Source organism: Polyodon spathula, chromosome 49 (assembly GCF_017654505.1).
Source record: "Polyodon spathula isolate WHYD16114869_AA chromosome 49, ASM1765450v1, whole genome shotgun sequence".
Taxonomy (NCBI): domain Eukaryota; kingdom Metazoa; phylum Chordata; class Actinopteri; order Acipenseriformes; family Polyodontidae; genus Polyodon; species Polyodon spathula.
In genome coordinates, this window is record NC_054582.1 from 1025999 (window position 1) to 1045172 (window position 19174).

At 40.2% G+C, this 19174-nt stretch overlaps 1 protein-coding gene across 2 annotated transcripts in view; it reads left to right on the forward strand.

Annotated features, from left to right (window-relative positions):
- Positions 1 to 9936, forward strand: part of mvb12bb (multivesicular body subunit 12Bb) — a 41847-nt gene extending 31911 nt beyond the window's left edge. For both annotated transcript variants that reach the window (XM_041238630.1, XM_041238631.1), the window contains exons 9-10: positions 890 to 949; positions 6993 to 9936. In XM_041238630.1, the coding sequence (XP_041094564.1) occupies positions 890 to 949; positions 6993 to 7079 (147 nt within the window). In that variant the 3' untranslated portion in view covers positions 7080 to 9936. The remainder of the gene's footprint in view (positions 1 to 889; positions 950 to 6992) is intronic.
- The last annotated feature ends 9238 nt before the right edge of the window (positions 9937 to 19174 follow it).

Consider the following 19174-nt stretch of genomic DNA (forward strand, 5'->3'; position numbering starts at 1 on the left):
ATGACACGTTCTGTTATAAGTTCACATTCTAGGCTGAAAGAACAAACTTAGATTCAAACTTGCAGTTTATATATATATATATGCGTGCACACACAGTATTTATAAAACTGATGATGTGACAGTTTTAACTTATCGTTCTTCATTTCCATTGGCCAGTTTTGCACTGACACAGCCTCCTGCATCTTTTTATTATGAGGGCCACTGGGTTTTATTTTCTGTGCTGATCTGACCTGGTTTTGCAGCCCTGTTCTCTGAATCGCTGGCTTTTCTACAGCCTGTCTCTGGCTCTCTGTTTCCAGATCCCAGGCTGGAAAGCTTTGAGAGAAGAGGCAGTAAAATCCGAGCCATAGAACCCGAGAAGCAAATAAAATCAAATTATTGTATAGCATTAAGCATTAATGAAATCCCTCCCCTAAAAAAATAAAAAAATAAAAAATTGTTGATTTTGTAATTTAGACAAAAATGCATTATTAATTCATGTGTAACCTTGTAAATCATTGCCTGTTTTTGTTTCAGATTGCATTCATGTACCTAAATGTCAAACATCTGCAAGCAACCCCTTTTGTCAAACCCTTCCACGCATAATTGGCCTAGAAAGAAGCGTTGATTAAAATGTTCTACTCCTTTTCTCCGCGGCTGTGTGTTAGAGAATCGGAGCCTGTGTCTCGTCTCGTCTCTTGCTGAATATTGCCCCCACGTGATTCTGCCGATTTTCTGTAATAATAAGCATTAGCGTGCTGGCTGCGGTTGAGTTGATGATGCAGTCCATTTGAGTGTCTGCAGCCATCGCGGTAACCTCTGTATATTGACACAGCAACAGGATGAAACATTTCCGGCATGCTTTCTTAGCCATGCGTCTAACTCCTGTGCTTTTTGCTTTTGATTTCAGATGCAGCAAGTTGATTTAATGGGCATTACGATCAAATCCCTGGCAGAAATAGAGGAAGAAGTGAGTAACACTGTAACGCTCTGTGGCGCTGAAGCCATTGTGCTCGGATGCAAAGCAGGGATTTGTGGAATTGCATTTCTAGCAGTCTTGTTGAGAAGTGCCTGTGCTTGACCGAGTCTCCATTGAATTAGAATTGGAATAAAAACGAGCCCCTCAATTAGGAGTTTAGCCCCCAGATTACCAGGATAATAATTGTTGCTCTGGCTGGATCTGCTTATTCAGACTCGAGATCCCCTCTTAATGCAGCCTGGAAGTTCAGGCATTAATTAGTGAACAAACAATTACACTGCAGAGCTCCTAGTGGGTGAAGTGAAGAGGCACAGACAGCAGCTGCATGAGAGAGGTGGGGGGGGGGGGGGGCTTCCAGCCCCCAGAACGCCTCTGAGCGAACAGTGTCGTCCACAAGAAGATCCATTCTCTTATAAGCAATCAGGAAACAAAAAGTCTGCTCTGCTTGTCTGTCCACTTGCTAGTCAGCTGATTGCTGCAGGTTATTATTAATATTTAGTAGTAGTAGGGTTATTAATATTAGTTTATTTACCAGACGCCTTTATCCAAGGTGACTTACAGAGATTAGTGTCAGATATTGTTTCCCAGAACCACTTGAGGTGGTATAATTCTTAGCTTGATACATGGCAGAAAGATTTCTTTTGCTATGTTAATATAATAATGAAATATTCCCTAAGAAGGAGATGCTTCCTTTCCTTTGAGAGCTGTTGATGGTCATTATGAAATTGCAGAGAGGAACGGTTATACCAGAGGGAGGAGGGGAGGCAACATTATAATAGTCGATGGCTTTTGACAGTTCAAGCTGATTGCAGAAGTCTGTCTTCACATGTTCTGCATGTTTCATTCCTAACACCCAATTACATTTTACCCCAAGTTCCCTTGTGTAACATTTCCTTTTGCTGCAGGAAACCAAACGGGTGTTTGATAAGTGCCTGTAACCCACCATAATATACCTGCTGCAAGTGGAAGATCCAGAGCACGTTTCTTAATCAATTTCCATCTGGAGGAGCACCTGCCTATCCTGCATACAGTTTGTGCATGCAACAGCTTATTACAATATAAAAGTCTACAAACCATATTTACAGGGTAGCCTTTAATTGTGTTTTCGCGGTGAATACTTCCTCCTTTCTTGAGTATAGTTTGCACAAGTATTGTGCAGTGACAGCGTTAAGAGAAAGAACCTTCTTAAAGTGCGAGTTGAATGTTTATATTTGCTCACGGCAGACAGTGTATGTTAAAGTACAAAGGGTACGAGATTGTGAGCATGCATATTGAGAAGGTGCAACTTGAAAACCATACAAAAAAAAAAAAAAAAAAAAACTGGTGTTGATTTTAGCTTTCAGCCTGAACTTGCTGTTAGGGATTGATGGGTTACTGTAGTGCTTGCTTTAGGTTTTGTAGCCCTTTTTTGTCTTTCCAGTACATCAGCACGTCCCTTGGGGTTATTGCAGGGTTTTTTCTTTCTTTTGCTTTTCCTTACAGCAGGAAGGCTGCTCTTTTTAAGCTTGTTTTTATGCACTGAATATGTGTCTCACGTGTTTTCCGACAGCATTCCTATGAGAGGGACATTTGTCTCCAAACCTTAAATTGGAAAAATCGTTCCAGTGCTCCGTATTCCCTTCAGGTTTGCGTTTTCACGTTTTAAGAGCGCACTGTCCCTTTTGCTGAAAGATTGCCAGAGCCAGAATAGCAAACACATTTCCCAAACAAGTTGCAACACAGTTTGCACTGTATAGCACAGCTAGTCCGCCTAATCAAAAGTGAATGTGTTGCAAAAATTGGATGGAACTGTAAATATAAAACTAAAAAATGTTTTAAACATCAAACATATTTGTTAAGGAGTTTCACTTCCATACACGATCATGTACCCGTTGCTTGTTGCTGAGACTCCCAGTAAAAGACTGTAAACCCACACAACAGTGCAGAATCCCAGCCATCTGCAGTGGTGTTGACAACTCCTTTTGCAAATCCTCAAAGGTCAGATTCTCCGGGCGCTTGCCGGGATGCTGTGCTCCCGACTGGGAGCCAGAAGGGAATTTGTTTCATCATCCCACACCGATGAAATGGATGGAAGTTAAAAACCCAACGATGCAATGGATTTGATATAATGAATTATCTTCACACATTGGCGGATCATATTGTCCTATAAAATGTGAGATTTCCCACACTCTGGGAGGGGCAGCAGGGTATGGTAAGGGCTAAAAGCCCCCCAGTTCAACTACTGTAAGGCAGCACCATGCTATTGACTCCCCAGGCAGCCTTACCTAAACATTGCATCTTTATTTTCCCCGACTCTGATTAGCAGCAGGACATAAAGAGGACGAGGAAAGCTCCCAGTGTGTCATTAATTATATATGTGCTGTACATGATTAAGTAAATGTGAGGTGCAGTAATATGCTGGATTTAGTGAAGTGGCGGACAGAGTAGATTAATGAACTCAGAATGCAGACTGGGATGAAGTCCTGCAGTTTCATTTGATAATTACTTGGTGCTTGAGGTTGGCTACCTGCAAGTCCAGTGATAGCTCTGATTTCTTCTTTGTTATGCTAAAGTGCTTAACAATTTTACAACCACTGCTGAAAATGATTTCATTTAGGTATTGATCAACCATTGTTACATGCATGGGCTGACATGCATCTCTTAGAAATTTTAGCAAGTGTAACGTGACCTGAGGATTTATGCTTTTAAATATGTTACACACCTAGATTTCACCAAATATTTTGCATCATTTCTCTAAGTGAATTCTCCTGATTGTATAATTATAAATAATGAAGGTTCTGAAATTTAACCCAGAAATGACAAATGCTGCAAAAAGAATGCATTATAAATTCAAAACCAGGCTTCATGTTTAGTGTGCCTGTGGAGTTCCACACTGATTCGAGAATGAGTTGTGATTGAATGACTGGTCTGGTGTTTTGAATGGTGTTTGTCTGCTTTACTGCACTGGTGGTCTGCAGTCTTGAGTGCCATCACCTTTCCTAGGCTTTACGCATTTCCAGCACTGCAGACCTGTGTACAAGGAGTGAGACGAAGTGTAGGGAATACATGCATGACCTTCTCTCTCCAGTAGGGGTTGCTATTTTTCAATAAATTAATTGCCTTCATTGGAGAGGGAACTGTGCCACATACGGTGTGTAATAGATTACGATTTCATTGAGCGTTTTTAAAAACAAACAAATATTTACACAAAATATTCAAAATTAGAAAATTAAAAAAAAAATTAAAAATTTAATTAAATGTTTGTTGGAATGCTCAAGTCAGTCTTATGAAATCTTACTTCAATATTTGCTAACTGGCTTGATTTCAGTTTTTATAATATTATTATTATTATTATTATTATTATTATTATTATTAGTATAATTTTTTTTTTTAAATGTCAGTTCCAGCAATTAGCTGTTTTATTTATTTTTATTTTTTCCACCCAATTCCCAAATGAATTGAGAAACTCGTCTGATTTTAATTGCTCCTAGCCACGCATATCTAATGTGTGTCTTTTTAAGCGTTAATTAGTAAACGATTTGAACTGACATCTTTATGTATTTGTATGTTGAAAAATGAGGCTTGTTGCTTGCTGATAGTAGCTGCCTGCCTGTGACGGCAGGATGCTGGAGGGGCAATTAATGAAGACGTACGTGTCAGGATTGAGAACAGGGCCAGGAAATGAAGGAGTTCTGATTCTTCTAATACTGCCGCTTTACATCTCGGTGTCCTGTCATTGCCTTGCAAACCGGCAGACAGTGATGCATGGCCTTCCTGATAAGACCCCGTTTTACTGCAATTTATCATGTGAGTTTCACTTTTCCGAGGTATTTCTGCTGCACCTCTTGAAATAACTACAGTAAGTGTCACATTCTGGCACGTGTTTGTACAGCTGCAGATGTCCCCAGAGGTAGTTTCTGTACGTGAAAGATCTGCAAGGGTTTTGATGGCACTTGCCTATTTTAAAGCTGCCACAGATTGGAGGGATGGGACCCTAATGTGTGGTCCTGCAGCATCACCTAGTGCTGGGGTTGTGTACTGCAGGTGTATGAACGATCGGACACTTGTATTGTTAGTTAATAGGTTGTGTGTAGGTTACAGGTGCAGTTTAGGTGAGAGTGCCGTGCTTCAAAGCTGAGGTGCTCTAACTGCTATTTCTGATAAGACACACCCTTCACATAGACAGAGGGAAGGAGACACTTATTCACACACAGAGTGGTGAGGGGCTGGAATGGGCTGGCTAGTCATGTGGCAGAATCGCTGGTAACACTTTAGTGTAGGGGTCTGTTATAAACGTGTTATTAGTTACGCTATTAACAATTATAGAATATGATTAGAAATAATAAGAATATTATACAATTTTGCCATTGTTTTTTTTATTTTTTATTTTGCTAATGTTTATAATCACTTATAACATCCCTGTCTTTTGTCTTTCTGTGCCTGTCTCTCTGTGTCTGTATTTTTATATGTCTGTCTCACCAATTGTATGGGGCTGCTTTGCTATTGCAACACAGTTATTATACACTTTGCCATTATATAATTATAATCACTCCTAACGGATCACTGAACTAAAGTGTTCGCTGGGTTCCTTTTAAGACACAACTTCAGCAGGTTCTGAGATCAACTGGGCGCGCTTAATGGGCTGGCTGGCCTCCTCTCGTTCGCACATTTTCTCATGTTCTTATGTACTGTTATATCGTTGGTGAGGTAGCACGTTAGTGCAGGTTGAGGTCTGTGAAACGGACAGACAAACTTTTAATGACTTTTACACACCGGATCTCATCCGTGATTAATCATTTTGATCGTTGTTCACTAGTGAGTAAGGCATAAGGGAAAACTTATAGGTAAAATCTCTAACCAATCCCTGGTGTTGAATTCCATCACTTTGATTGTGCATGCTGTACGATGCAAGGTATTTTCCAGTTAGCATGATGTGCACACACAGGGGTTAAAGCACAGTCTGACAGGCTTTGGGGTTGGGCAGGAGTGCGACTCAGGAACAATTGAAAGAGCACATGTAGGTGAGCTTGCTGCTCACACCCTGTCTCTCTATGTTGAGCAGACAGACACATGCAATGGGGTTTTACTTGCTGCGTGAAACAATTCATTTGATGTTTTGCTGTTCAGACTCGTTACAGCAGTGATTATTCCACCCCAGAGTGCCCCAGTTTCATTTTTGTAAAATAAAGCTAAAAAAAAAAAAAAAAAAAAAAAAAAAAATCCAAATGTTTTCGGATCATTTCTACATGATTAAAAAAAAAAAAAAAAAGTTATGTGCTCGAACCAGTTGAACCTGAAACTTTAAAAGCTGGCCTCCCAAAAGGAAATAAGCAGACTTGTGCCTTTTTGTATTTGATCCATAAAATAAAGGTCTCCTGTTTTCGTATTTTACTAGAACAGCTTGTTCTTGCACTAAATTGGGGTTTTAATGCATCAAATACCAGATCGCTTTCTTGTGTTTCTTAAGGTTTGGCTTTGTGTGTGTGTGTGTGTGTGTGTGTATAATGGTAAAGCAATGCCGAAATTGACCACTAAGGAGCAGAGTTCTCAAAGAAATGGTCTTAACTGTATCCCATTTGGAAAGCCCAGTATGTGATGAGTTTTAACTGTGATTGCAATATAAAATGACTTGTCCCATCAGATGGGTATAGCGACAAGTCATTTGCATGAACCAAGAGGAAATATATGGGGCATTTATATAAGCTAGGACCTTTATTATTGTCTACACAACTGTTTTACAATAGCAGATCTTTAGAATTGCTATCAGACTGCAGGTACTGATACCTACAGACTGCAGATTTCTGTAAAGAAAGGCTTCACTGTATACAGGTTCACATTCATTTCCAAAAGCAATGTCTTTGTGATGACAGATCTTTAAAAAATTACTTTAATCTCGTCTCTATTCACACACAATTCAATAAAAGTGAAAAAACAAAACCAAAAATAAAAGTAACAAAAAAAAAAAAAACACGTAACAGTGTGACCTCACTGGGTCTTGAGATTTTTTGTTCTCTGCTGCAGTAGCCTGATGGATGTTTGTTCTTTTTCCCCACAGTACGAGTACAGCTTCCGAACAGAACAGAGTGCTGCTGCGCGCCTTCCCCCGAGCCCCTGTAGAGGACAACTGACTCCAGAATCCTGAGGAGAGGAAAGAGAAGGAAGCACGACTCTGAAGAGAGCAGGGTCCATACTACTGAAAACAGGCTTGCAGGAGCAGTGCTACTGGAGTGATATACTTTCCCTCCCTCTCTCTCTCTCTCTATCTCACACTTCTCTACTAACCAATACACCACTGAAAAGCAGGAGTCGTCTTGAGTCTTTATAACCAAACCCTCATGTAAAATTGACCACAAGTTCACTTACTCGTCTGTCTGTGTAAATAAGAGCCCCCACCCTCCATGTATGTTAACCGTTTGTTTATCACTTGAACTTTTTTTAAATTTCTGCATCGCTAATCTGCTAATGTACCGGCTGGTCTGCCAGTACATTAGTAGAACGTTTTCACGGATGACATGCCCATGTAACTGACAAAAGAAAACTCTTGCCAGTTGGCTGTGAGTGGTCTTGAGAAGATTCCAGCATGTGCTGCTGAGCCACCCCAATCCCAGGAGACAACCAGCAGATGAGGCGTCCGTGGCACAAACTGGAAGTAATGAACTCTTCTCCTCTCTCACATCCCTCTGCCTTCAGTGAGCTGCTCCGCTACAGAGAAGCCTGGGTCGCCCTCTTTAGACATTAGATCCTCACTGGGCTTCCATTGTGGCCTTGGCACACAGCTTACCCACACTCCACAGCGTGCAAGATCGAAGAATGCATTGCACTCTGTTCCAGAACTCCTGTCTGTGTCTATGACATCACACAGCCCAGCGCCAGCCATCAGACCCGTGCTTGTTAATCAGACCACTGGAAAAAGTGGAACACAATAATTCCAACTGCAATTATTTTTTTTAGCTAAATCATTTAATTTGGGTTCTATGCAGGGTAGTATTGCTCCAGGTTTTTATCCAGTGATTTTTTATGAGAAAAAAATACTCTTGTTGCATAGATGTCCATGACCAGTTTTGTTGTGGGGTTGGATGAGCTTAATCTTGTTACCTGTCAAATAAGGTTCTTGTGAATACTTTACCAATAGATCAAAGTTCCATTCTTTTGTTGCTTATGTAAAAAGAACAACCTTTTTCAGTAATGAAGAATGGAGATTTGATCTAGGATTGGTACGGTGCTACACCTCTATTTTCATCGATCGTGATCAATGTTGGGACGTTTGGGAAACTGACCCCGGAGGTAGTATAGTCAGTGTGTGATTTATTAGCTACATGGTCTGGACTTCATATGAAAACTTTAAATGCCTCAAAATGCTATGCAATTCTGTGAATGATTTACAGCAACACTGGCTAACAAGGTTAAGCACTTCCAAATCTCAAAACTTTGTTTATTTGTGTGCAATGTTTAAGTAAGGAACAGGGCTACAAAGGTATCAAACTGACACAAGCTTCCTTCAAAATGGGAGGGTCTCCTGCTCGAAGTCCCGGTTTGTGTGAAAACAGTGTTACTTCTGATTCTGAATATACGCAATCAGAAAACATTTCTTTTTTATCTGTCCCAGTGTTAAAAGGAAGACTTATTAAATAGCTAGTAGTGTTTTTCATAGTCCTATAATGTAATTGCTGTAATCCTGTACGTTGATGTCATAACCTTGTTTAAATTCGGTTAGGTTGTAACTGCACTGAATTGCTTTGCACTGCTCAAGTGTGTTTGGTTTGTTTGTTGAGGGATGGCGGTGGAGTGGGGCAGGCAGTTCTCTATTATTTTAACTTCATGGATTTTGTACTGTATGCATTTTATTAGCCCCTCTGTATCTTAGTCATTGCCACATAGAGAAATATTTGGTACAGGTGGCTCCTTTTTTTAACAGTAATAAAGAGTGAGAAATATATAGTTAGTTTTGCACACCTGTGAAAAGTTTTTAAAGTTTAGATTCACCTTGTTGTGCTCTGGCTCCAGAAAAAAAAAAAAAAAAAAAAAAGAATACTAGACACTTTAGCCATTTGGATCCTGATTTAACACAAACACTGCCATTGTTTTACCCGAGTTACCTCAGCCAGTTTGAATATGCTGCATATTAAATCTTGATTATTAGATATTCTTCCTCATAGGTTACCAGAGAAGCATGTTGGTGCTAGCTAACACACATACAGGTTCTCCAAACATCTGTCTTCGTGGAACGCAGGGCATCGTGTGCTGCTGAGTTCTGGATTCATTCTAAATGATAGTGCCTCGGAAGGAGCTGCAGTGGTATTGAGTAGCTCTGTAGTGGTGCTGTTGCTGTAATTCATTTGATTTAATTCAGGTCTTAGCTGGTAGCAGCTGCAACTGCAGTTTTGAAACAGCAAATGTGCTAGTGATTCTTAGCTGGATTCTCACTGACCGCAGATCACTCCTGCGTTTTTAACTTCTCTTTTTTTATTTTTTATGTAGGTTTATTTTATTTGTCTCTGTAACAACCCAGGAATATATGAGCCAGCCGAGGCAGACAGTAAAAGTAAAACTTCGCCACGTCTAGTGTGTAGATAATCCCATTTCCTTCCCTGTTTTCTGTAGAACTGTGAAAGACTTGACTCATGCTAAGTATTGTCTGTCCGTTGGTAGGTGGTGTCTGTGTTTAGAAGTGCATGCATTGTAATACTGTGCCAGCTGCTCCTCTATTGTGCGGGCCGCTGTACTTATTATTTTTTTTTGCACCCTGTAATCCATTGTTTGCCAATCTGGCAAGAACTTTTTATATTCTTAGTTTGGTGGCAAGGCATCCACGTCAAGCTCCAGTACTGGCGATTCTTACAAAATAACGATACGGCTGCTGTTGTAATCAGACTTGGTTAATAGCAAGTCAACCATAATTGACTGATATGAGCGTGTGTGTGTATATACACACACACACACACACACACTGGATATGTGTGTTCTTCAGTAAGCATTTATAGTAGCAAAATATATATATATATATATATATATATATATATATATATATATATATATATATATATAATATATATGTCAGTTTTGCACCAACACCAGTATTAAAATAAATGAACTGTCAGAGAAGTAATTAAAATTAAGGCTGCTGTACTTTTTGTTTTTTCTTTACAGATGCATTATTAAGCCACTGCCTGTGTTGGAACTATGAATAACTCTGCCTAATCTAGTTGCTGCAATTCAGTGTGTACATCCCATAATCAAAAAGCACAGGCTGGATGAGTCCAGGCCTCACCGGGAGACTTGTTTTTTGTTTCTTTTCTTCTTCAGGACTCGTGCAAACAGTTTCAATCCGTAGTGTGCTACTAACCATTCTGAGCTGAACGAATGAGAATATCAGTCAGTTTGCATATTTCTCTTAAAACAGCTAATTAACTAACTGTATATAAATCTACTCATTTCAATATTTTGGTTGAATGATTTTTGCAATTCAACAAAATTCTTATTTTTTTTTTTTCTGTGAATAAAACCTGTAGGTATTGTAACTTTTTTTTTGTATTTATTTTAGAATTATTTTTTTTCCTTATTTTACAAAGGGACATTTCAATGTGTGATTCTTAGCCTGTATTAATATAATTTGAATAAAATGTTCGTTAACTGTTTGTTTCTCTGTGTCTTGATCTGTACACAAACGTGTTTTTCTTTCTGAACTATAACAGGTCTGAGGATTGCAGATTTATTACTACACCTCATTGATTCTGTTTAGATTGGTCTATAATATCAAACCACTGCAACTGAAAATCCTGGAAAATTGTCAAAACAGACAAATTAGTGATACTCTAATTGATGATTTTAATAGTCTACACGTTCAATTAATTGAAAATACTAAGAGAAAAGGAACACACAGGCACAAATCACAACATACATGAGAGTTTGTATTTGTTACTTACGATGCCTAATTTAAAAACACAAAGCGGTCTAACATTTTAACACACGAGTGCCTGTTGTTTCTGTAGCACCGACCACTGACTGAAAATTGCAATTCTCACCCCCAGAGGTTTTCTTGCAGGTAGGTATATAAAGGATTTAAACGGCACATCTTGAGGTGTTGTAATAAATCTGCACACCACTGCATGTATAACTTCATGCTGTAGTTGTACTCTACGAGGTTGAGACCATGGCAGGAAGGTACAGAAGATGCAGGGACGTACATGGCAGTCCAAGGCGTGCGTCTGTTTTACTGAAGGCTTGTGAATTCACATGCTGGCTGGATGGTTTGCTTCCCGAGGTGTAAAGTAAGCTGTGAAGAAGAGGACTAACACAAGAGCTGTGTCAATTAGCTAGAGCCTCTGCACCACAATGTTTCCTATTATGAGTGCAGGCCATTGAAATCCAGATCCTAGTGAAATTGTGTCTAGCATCTATCTGTCCCACACACAACCATATTCTTCCAGTGCCCAAATCCTGCAGCCTTCTGTGCCAGGAACAATTCGGCACATCTTTCATTTCCACAGCGCCCCAGGACTCTGGTGTCCTGGTGCCTGGACAGGACTGAACTGTCCAATACATACTCACTCGCCTGCCCCTGGACCACCTTTGCTACACTGCCTGTCACTGTGTTCCCTTTCTGACATACTGTAGAATCTCTCAATCTGCAGGGCTGCCTGCTGACCCGGAGGAAGGGGGGGAGGGGCGGCTGTCTCTTCAACCATAACCATCTGGTCGCTTCTCGTTTCTTCAGCAACGTGTTCAAGACTTTTACTGTGTGTCAGATTGCGTCTTCTCAGAGAATCCCAATGGGTTGAATTTCCTTGTTGAAAAGCAAATCCGACCGGAGTGTGGCTGTGTTTGTTTAGGAGTCATCCGTCACGGCTATATTCATGGGAAGCCTGGTTTAAACAGAACTGCACCCAAAAGAGGCTTTGTTTTAAAGCACAAGAAGATCTTTGCAAACTGTTGATAAATTATCTGGGAGTTGCACAGATCAGTTTGAAACATTTATTTTTCTTATCGAGTTCTGGACATGACATCAGAAAGCCTGATTGTTTTATAGTTTTACAGTAACAGAAGCGTAGGCCTTGTGTGAGTGTGTGGAGCGGACGCAAACAACCACTCGCTGTCAAAGCTCCATAACTCTTCAAATAGATGAGACATGAAAGGTCGTGACACAAGTAAAGGCCAACTTAGACTGGAACGATCAGCACTTGAACTTGGGAGACGTCTCTCCCACAGCCTCCTCTTGTACAGATGACAAAACTAGAGACTCAGCTGGTCTTTGTCAAAGCGCCTTCATCTCTGGCCAAACTACTCTGTGTAAAGTACAGTATATGCAGAGAAAGCTATGGAAATGCTGAATGTTTTATACACATGTGGATCTGTAACTGACAGATGTTTGACTTGGCTTTACAATAATAATAATAATAATAATAAAAACAAAAACAATACTGTTTGATATGAAATCAAGACCCTTAGACTAATTTTCGCATACAGATACCCCACCGCACTGCATGCACCACTCAACCCAGGTTGAAAACTGCTTTTCCAATGGTAATTTAGCCAACCCGCATTGGCTAAATAAAACCGTGCTGCCCCAGATCTCTTTCTGACCCTTTCCCAAAGCAGGATGAGTGGAAGTACATCACAACACTGACCCATCAAGTGATGAGTGGGCCTAAACATTCAATCCACATCTGGGGTGAGCTGGTTTCTCCGTGCTTTACTATTCTTGTATGTTTTTTGTTATGAGAAATCAAAAGGCACAGCAACAGCATCCATCCTTTCGTGTTTTTTTTTTAGTTTTTTTAAACAAATGAACGCGACCTTAGCCGCCATGCTTGCTGGGATAGAACCGACAACATCCTTGTCAAACTTACATTGCATGGAGTCTTTTCACTCCACTCGGGTAGACTATCAATGAGGGTCCTAGAGGAATGCGGGAGAACCCGGATCAAGCCTTGCTCATGGAAACGAGGTAGAAGTGGCTTGAAGCCGGGACCAGGGTGCAGAACGAAGGCTTCTTCTCTTCGAACCGGGGGTCCTGGGGATAAAAGGCAGACCTGAGAGAGGGGGGGGGGGGGGGGGGGGGGGGGGGGGGGGTTCCAGATGGGCAGAGTTGTTGCAAGTAGAACAACCGCAGATAGTATCCCAGCCATGCCCCTGCTTTTCTTTTCAAAGCCACTTCACGTGGTTTCACTTTTCCACATGCTTTGTTGCAAGATGTAAAAATTCACAGACGCCACATTATAACCAATTCAAAGTCTTTTTGTTTTGTTTTATTCCATTTTATTGTAAAAAGAAGAAAAGCGAATTGGAAATCAAGCTATATATGCGTGTTTACTTTATGATGAGAAATATATTTGATGTTTACTTTTCGATTTAAATTTGTGCCCAATTATGTGATTTGGAAATTAGCAAGAGAAAGAGGTCAACAGCTCGTCAGACACAGACGAGGTTTCTTTATTAGAGGGAGCCAGTGATAAACTCATCTGCTTCCAATATTTACAAAGGGTTCAGAGGGCCATTCATTCTACTGGTTGTGAATAAAACCATCTGGCATCTCTCTCTCTCTATTTGATGTGTTTTAGTTCACTGTTATCAGCAAGTAAGCAAAACGAGCTATTAGTGGAAATGGCTGAATTATACAGCTCACTGTCACAATGGAGAAATAATAATCACTACATTTTTAAAGCCTGTTTTTATCCTTTACATGGATGTGTAGGGACCTGCTGAAAGGTGCTATGTAAGTATTGTTATTAGCATTATTATTATTATGATTATTATTTCATAGCAATCAGTTTGTACAGGAGCTGTGTAAAGTCATTCAGGAATCAGGCTACAGAACCTGTAAGCTATTTCATTCACTTACAGGCCATGTGACTTCTGTACACAGGATATGATGTAGTGGAATTTTGACGGTAATTGGTTGATTTCCCTTGCAGGGTTTCTGCATTATATTAGAAGTAATTTGCCTAAGCTTGCAATATGCTCTGTATGAAGTGAGCTCGGGTTTGAACGAGTGGTCTTCCGCTCACTTTTCTTTTTAACGAGCCATGAATACACTCTGGAGGAGGGAACATTAAAAACATCTTGCCTGGCAAATTGCAGAGTGAGTTCTAGCAGAGTGTTCGGTCAGCCTCTTAACAGGCCATCCTGACTACGAAAATGTCCCCAGGCACGTGAAACTGATTTGGATCATTAGGGAACGATGGGGCGAGGCGTTACTTGAGTTTAACTTTTTTTTTTTTTTTTTTTTAAAGGAAAGATACCGACCTCTTCCTCAATCTACGGGAGGTGTACTAGACTCTTTAAATAGCTGGGCTGAGTAGTTAAGCACTCCTTTCTAGCAAGATCAAAGGTCTCAAGCTCCTTTCAAGACGTTTTATAGAACCTGTTTCCTAATGATCCAACAGGTCGTTATTTGTGTGTCTGGGAGAGAGAAGCTCAGCTTGTAACATGTGCCATGGATTTGTAAAAGTATTAGTTATCAACAGACAGGGATATGTTTTATTATTATTTTAAAGGGATAATTCAAACAATGTAACAGAAATGTACCGTGGGGATGAATCGGACATACAGGCGCATTCCTGCAGCGCCCCAAAAGAGTATTGGTAGAACTGAGGAATTGTTTTAATGTATTTTACAAACCGTAATGCAGGATTCAGTGGGGCTTTGGTTTTGGCAAATATAATGTAGCCACTTTAGCAGATACCAGAAAGCTTGTTTTATTGCAAGAACACATTTATGACAAATGCTTCAACTAGAAGTCTAACATTTGTCTGCATTCAACATGACCCTTATTACATTTAGCAATGTGTTTTTTACACAGCGTGTTTGCAGCGTTACCTTACCTCATTATTCTTGATTCTTTAACACACTTTCACTACTCTATGCTTTTACCATAGTAAACTTTTACAAGCGAAGTGTCTTTTTGGTACCTTACTACCCTTGCTATAAAGGGTGGCAGTATTTGGATGGGCCCCTGTTTAGATCATTTAAATAACGCTGTAGGTCTGCTTCGTCTTAGGGCGAGAGAACTCATGCTTCATGGAACTTTGTCAGGATTCTCTTTGAAGAGTGTGGAGTGGACTGCAGTTCACAGAAAGGCAGAGAGAGAGAGAGAGTCTCACATCTGCCGCGGAGGTGTTTCATACAGAACGAGGACAGCCCGGCAAGCTAACTCCTCGGGGGATGAAGGGGAGGATTCAGCTGAAGACAGGTGCACTGACCTGGGATACCCTCCTAGGTGCTACCAGCCCTTTAGTGGACATTTATTGCAAGCCAACGCTTTTTAACAGAACACCTGCATGCAATAAAAAAAGCGTTATATGTGTGAGGGCTTTCGAAGGAAATTAAGAGCTCCTCCCGAGGGATGCGTACTTTGTTAAGATGTTTATTACAGATAAAGTGGTCCGATGGGAATGCATTAACAAGTTGTAGAGCAATAAAATTAAAAAAAGAAAGCCTTTCTTATCATTCTCGATTGGCACAAACGATTTTGAATTAGACTGGTACAGTGGTAATCTGGTAACCTGTCAGATTAACTCATAGATTTCCTGGTTAAAAATAAAAATCAAATAATAAATCAATTGACTCGTGCTAAGCAATATGCAAATTAGTCAACAAGAAATGGATTCTACTTCGAGAGAATTGGAGACATAACCAATTATCGTTTAATTATTGAATCTTCTGTCATTTCAAGAGCAGGTTTTACCAAGTCTTAGATCAATTCAGAGCAGGACATTTTCACTCATTCTCAAAGTACACACGAACCCCAAAATGAGCGTAATTACTACACTGATTTTATACAGAGTTTGTGTATGCTTGTTATACACAAATATCTGTTCTCCATCCAGGCCCAAAGTTGTCGTAGAAATGTCCTGTTTTACAGCATTTGGGTCTTTACTGGACATTGAGAGCACTGAAAAAGAACAGATGCTTCAGACTGTCCCAAACTTATTTAAACTGAAAACCAGTTTAAAACCTCAAGTTAACACGCCTTTGATAGAAAAGACTGCCAATGTGCTTACTTTGTATTATATATGATATGGGATTTAACCGTTACTGAGCTTAATCTACTGGATGCAAAACAATTGGGGAAGTGCCCTTGGAGCTCGTTCAAAGCCAATGTCAAGCGCAGGTGGACTAACAGCTTCATTTGAAATGAGTTTCTTCCCTTTGAGCTTCACAAAGCCTCCATTAATGCAATCATTAGAGTTTATGGCCCTGCTTGCGCCTGTCTTTCTCTCTTTGATATTTGCCAGACCCAAGCAGCCCCTTCGTTAGTGTGCCACAGCTGCCCATGCCTCTCTCCCAGTCCTCCAGAGAGGAGCATCACTGAGTCAGGAGTGTTCTGGCAGCGCCCCCACCAAGTGCTCGCAAGTCTGAGACACAGGGGCTGCGATGGGGATCTCTCTTTCAGGATAGGTTCTTTTGCAATCATAGGTACTATTCTGAACCACGTTCTCAATGGAGCACTGTGCTGTACCAGTGATTAACCCCCCCCCCTCCCCCGTGCAAAAAGGACACTTAGTAAAGCATGCTTAGGGCAGGCTGAGTGAGCTCTCGGGGGTCTCAAAACAGGAAAAGACATCACAGGTGCAAATTTAAAGTTTTTTTTTCAAGAACTGAATTTATGTCTAACCTTATGAAGGGATGCAGAACCGATCTGATGTTCCAGCTAGCAAATTTCAGTGACTTGTGAAAAATACATTGCTGTTTATTGCCCCCCCTCCAAGTGTATTTGTGCCAATACTGTATGTAGGTATTCCCAGATATGGTGCAGACAGATGACACGTTTCAGATTAATGTGAGATAAGTGGAGTCTGGCTTTCTGTACGTCAACATCTGAGTCTCCTACCCTAGTCTGAACAGAGCTAGAAGCACCATAAAAAAAGTCTTGGGCCAGCAGCCCTATAAATTGAGCGCTTTATCTCTGCAGGATGCATGCTGACATGCTGGCTTGATAACACACATCTTACAGTTCATTAGAGAGCTCCTTTGGTGGTTGTAAAAACTCACTGACTTAAGACTAGGGGAGGGAGTGCCTGAGCAACACATAAATCTCCAGAAACGGCACTCATACATCAAAAAACACTGAGCTTGCTGGATGAAGAAATTCTCCCCCAAAACATGAAGCCATGAATCTCAACTTAAACGCCGGTTCTGTCTTCTAACAATGCAGTGCTTATAATATCTTACATCACTTTAATAGTTTCCATTAGTTTTACAAACTGTAATTAGATTGCATTGCTTTACACTGTCTGTGCACTATTGGAAACTGTACAGAAAGGGTACCGTTAAAACGAGTCCTGCATCCCATTAAACTATAATATAGTATTGAGTACAATGTATTGGATATATAGGGCTAGATTTGTGCTTGCGACACAGGTAGAGAGTGCTGTACATTTGGATAATCTGTGTCTCAGACTGCAACTAGAAAACCAATCAACTGCTGATCGGGCTGGGTAATTTACAGGGGGAAGATGACGGCCGCAGAGGCTAATGAAAGGTTGTTTTTTTAGTGAGTGGCCACTTTATTAGTAGCTATTATGTTTGTCATCGTTTTTTTTAATTTATTTCATGCACTGTAAAATGGTATCGTCCTTCTTTTAATGGGAGGCATGCTGATCGTATCAAACTATCAAATTACCCATCAAACCGTTTCAGCGCTGGTCCTCTCGATGCAGGGTTTTCAATAAGTTAAATAAACATTTGGATAATTTAGTGGGGTCCACAAGCACAGAGCATGCGTTGTAAAACGCTGCTGCTCACTGTAGCAATATCTCACGAGATCAGATACGTCCCAACGGCTGTTTACAATCGAGGGTTGCTGATGGAAACTGATCTTTTGCAAACATTTGGCTTTCAAATGGCTTTTTAAATGGCGGTAGACGTCAAATTTACATTATTTCCCCTTTTAAAGCTGTCAGACTCAATTGGAAAATAAGGCCTTTTACAGAACCAACACCCCTGCAGCCAGCATATTATTTACTTGGAGTTTGTTTGAAGATAATTGTCTTGCTGATGGGATCTGAATGCACTTGCAGAGGAGCGGCCCGGCCAGTCTGAGCGGCTCTCCACTCAGTGTGAAGCGGACCAGTTCCACTGACGACTTCATTCTGATAAGCAGGAAACTTTGGAAGGTCACCCGGGTCAAAAACACCTTATTTAGCATGTGTTCAAATATTTAGTACACGTATTGATTTGGACCAATCAGAATACATTAAAATACATGTACTAAGCATTTACTTAATAGGGTCTGGTCATTTTACAATAGTAACTACACAGGGACTGGCATTTACAGCCATGCAGTGTAATTGCAAGAGTCAACCAATCACCTTCAGGATAACATCTTAAATTTCAGACATTTAAAAAAATAATAATACCTTTTAGAATTTTGAATGCTCGAATTAGTTCGCCACGTAGTCTTCAAATGCCCCTTTTTTTAATTATCATTTTACAATAGTAACTACACAGGGACTGGCATTTACAGCCATGCAGTGTAATTGCAAGAGTCAACCAATCACCTTCAGGATAACATCTTAAATTTCAGACATTTAAAAATAAAATCAAGAATATGGAAAATTGCAAAACATGGCGGCGAGAGATTTTCTTCCATGGTGCAAATACTGACTTGCTGAGGGCTGCCGACTTCTTGAGACAGACAAAGGTCTTTCAACACTTGTTTAAAATTATGTACTAGTTACAGTGGGGTTACCATTGAATTAAAGCGATCGCTAAGGCTTTGAAGCCGCCGGCTGATGCTCGTCTCGTTGGTTCCTGATCTATCCATCTTTCACTAGAGCCATATGCCAAACCCATGCACCGCCACAAACTGGGAGGGAATGCAGATGCAAGGCGACTTTTAATTGGATCGTTTATTACACGTGCTATTTTCTATAAATTCATTGATTCTCATTTAATTTTCAGTGATCTGATTGGGCAAATTAGGAGGCGTAATAATTAGAATTACAACACGTACTGAAGTCAAATTAAAACGGGTACTCAATATTTTAAACTTGTGCTAAACAACACGTTTTAGACCTGGGTGTCCTTCCATAGAAACGCAACACTTACATTTCAGATATTTGCATGGTGTGCTCCTTGGTAAAACACTGCAAACAGAGTATAGTGTGCAAATATATTCTGAGAAAGTAGACAAACGTTTCACAATCTTCAGGTCATATTACATAAATTCCAGAGGAGTCAAAAAAAAAAAAAAAAAAAGTACTTAGTTTTTTTTTTTCTGCGTTGCGAATTCTCTTC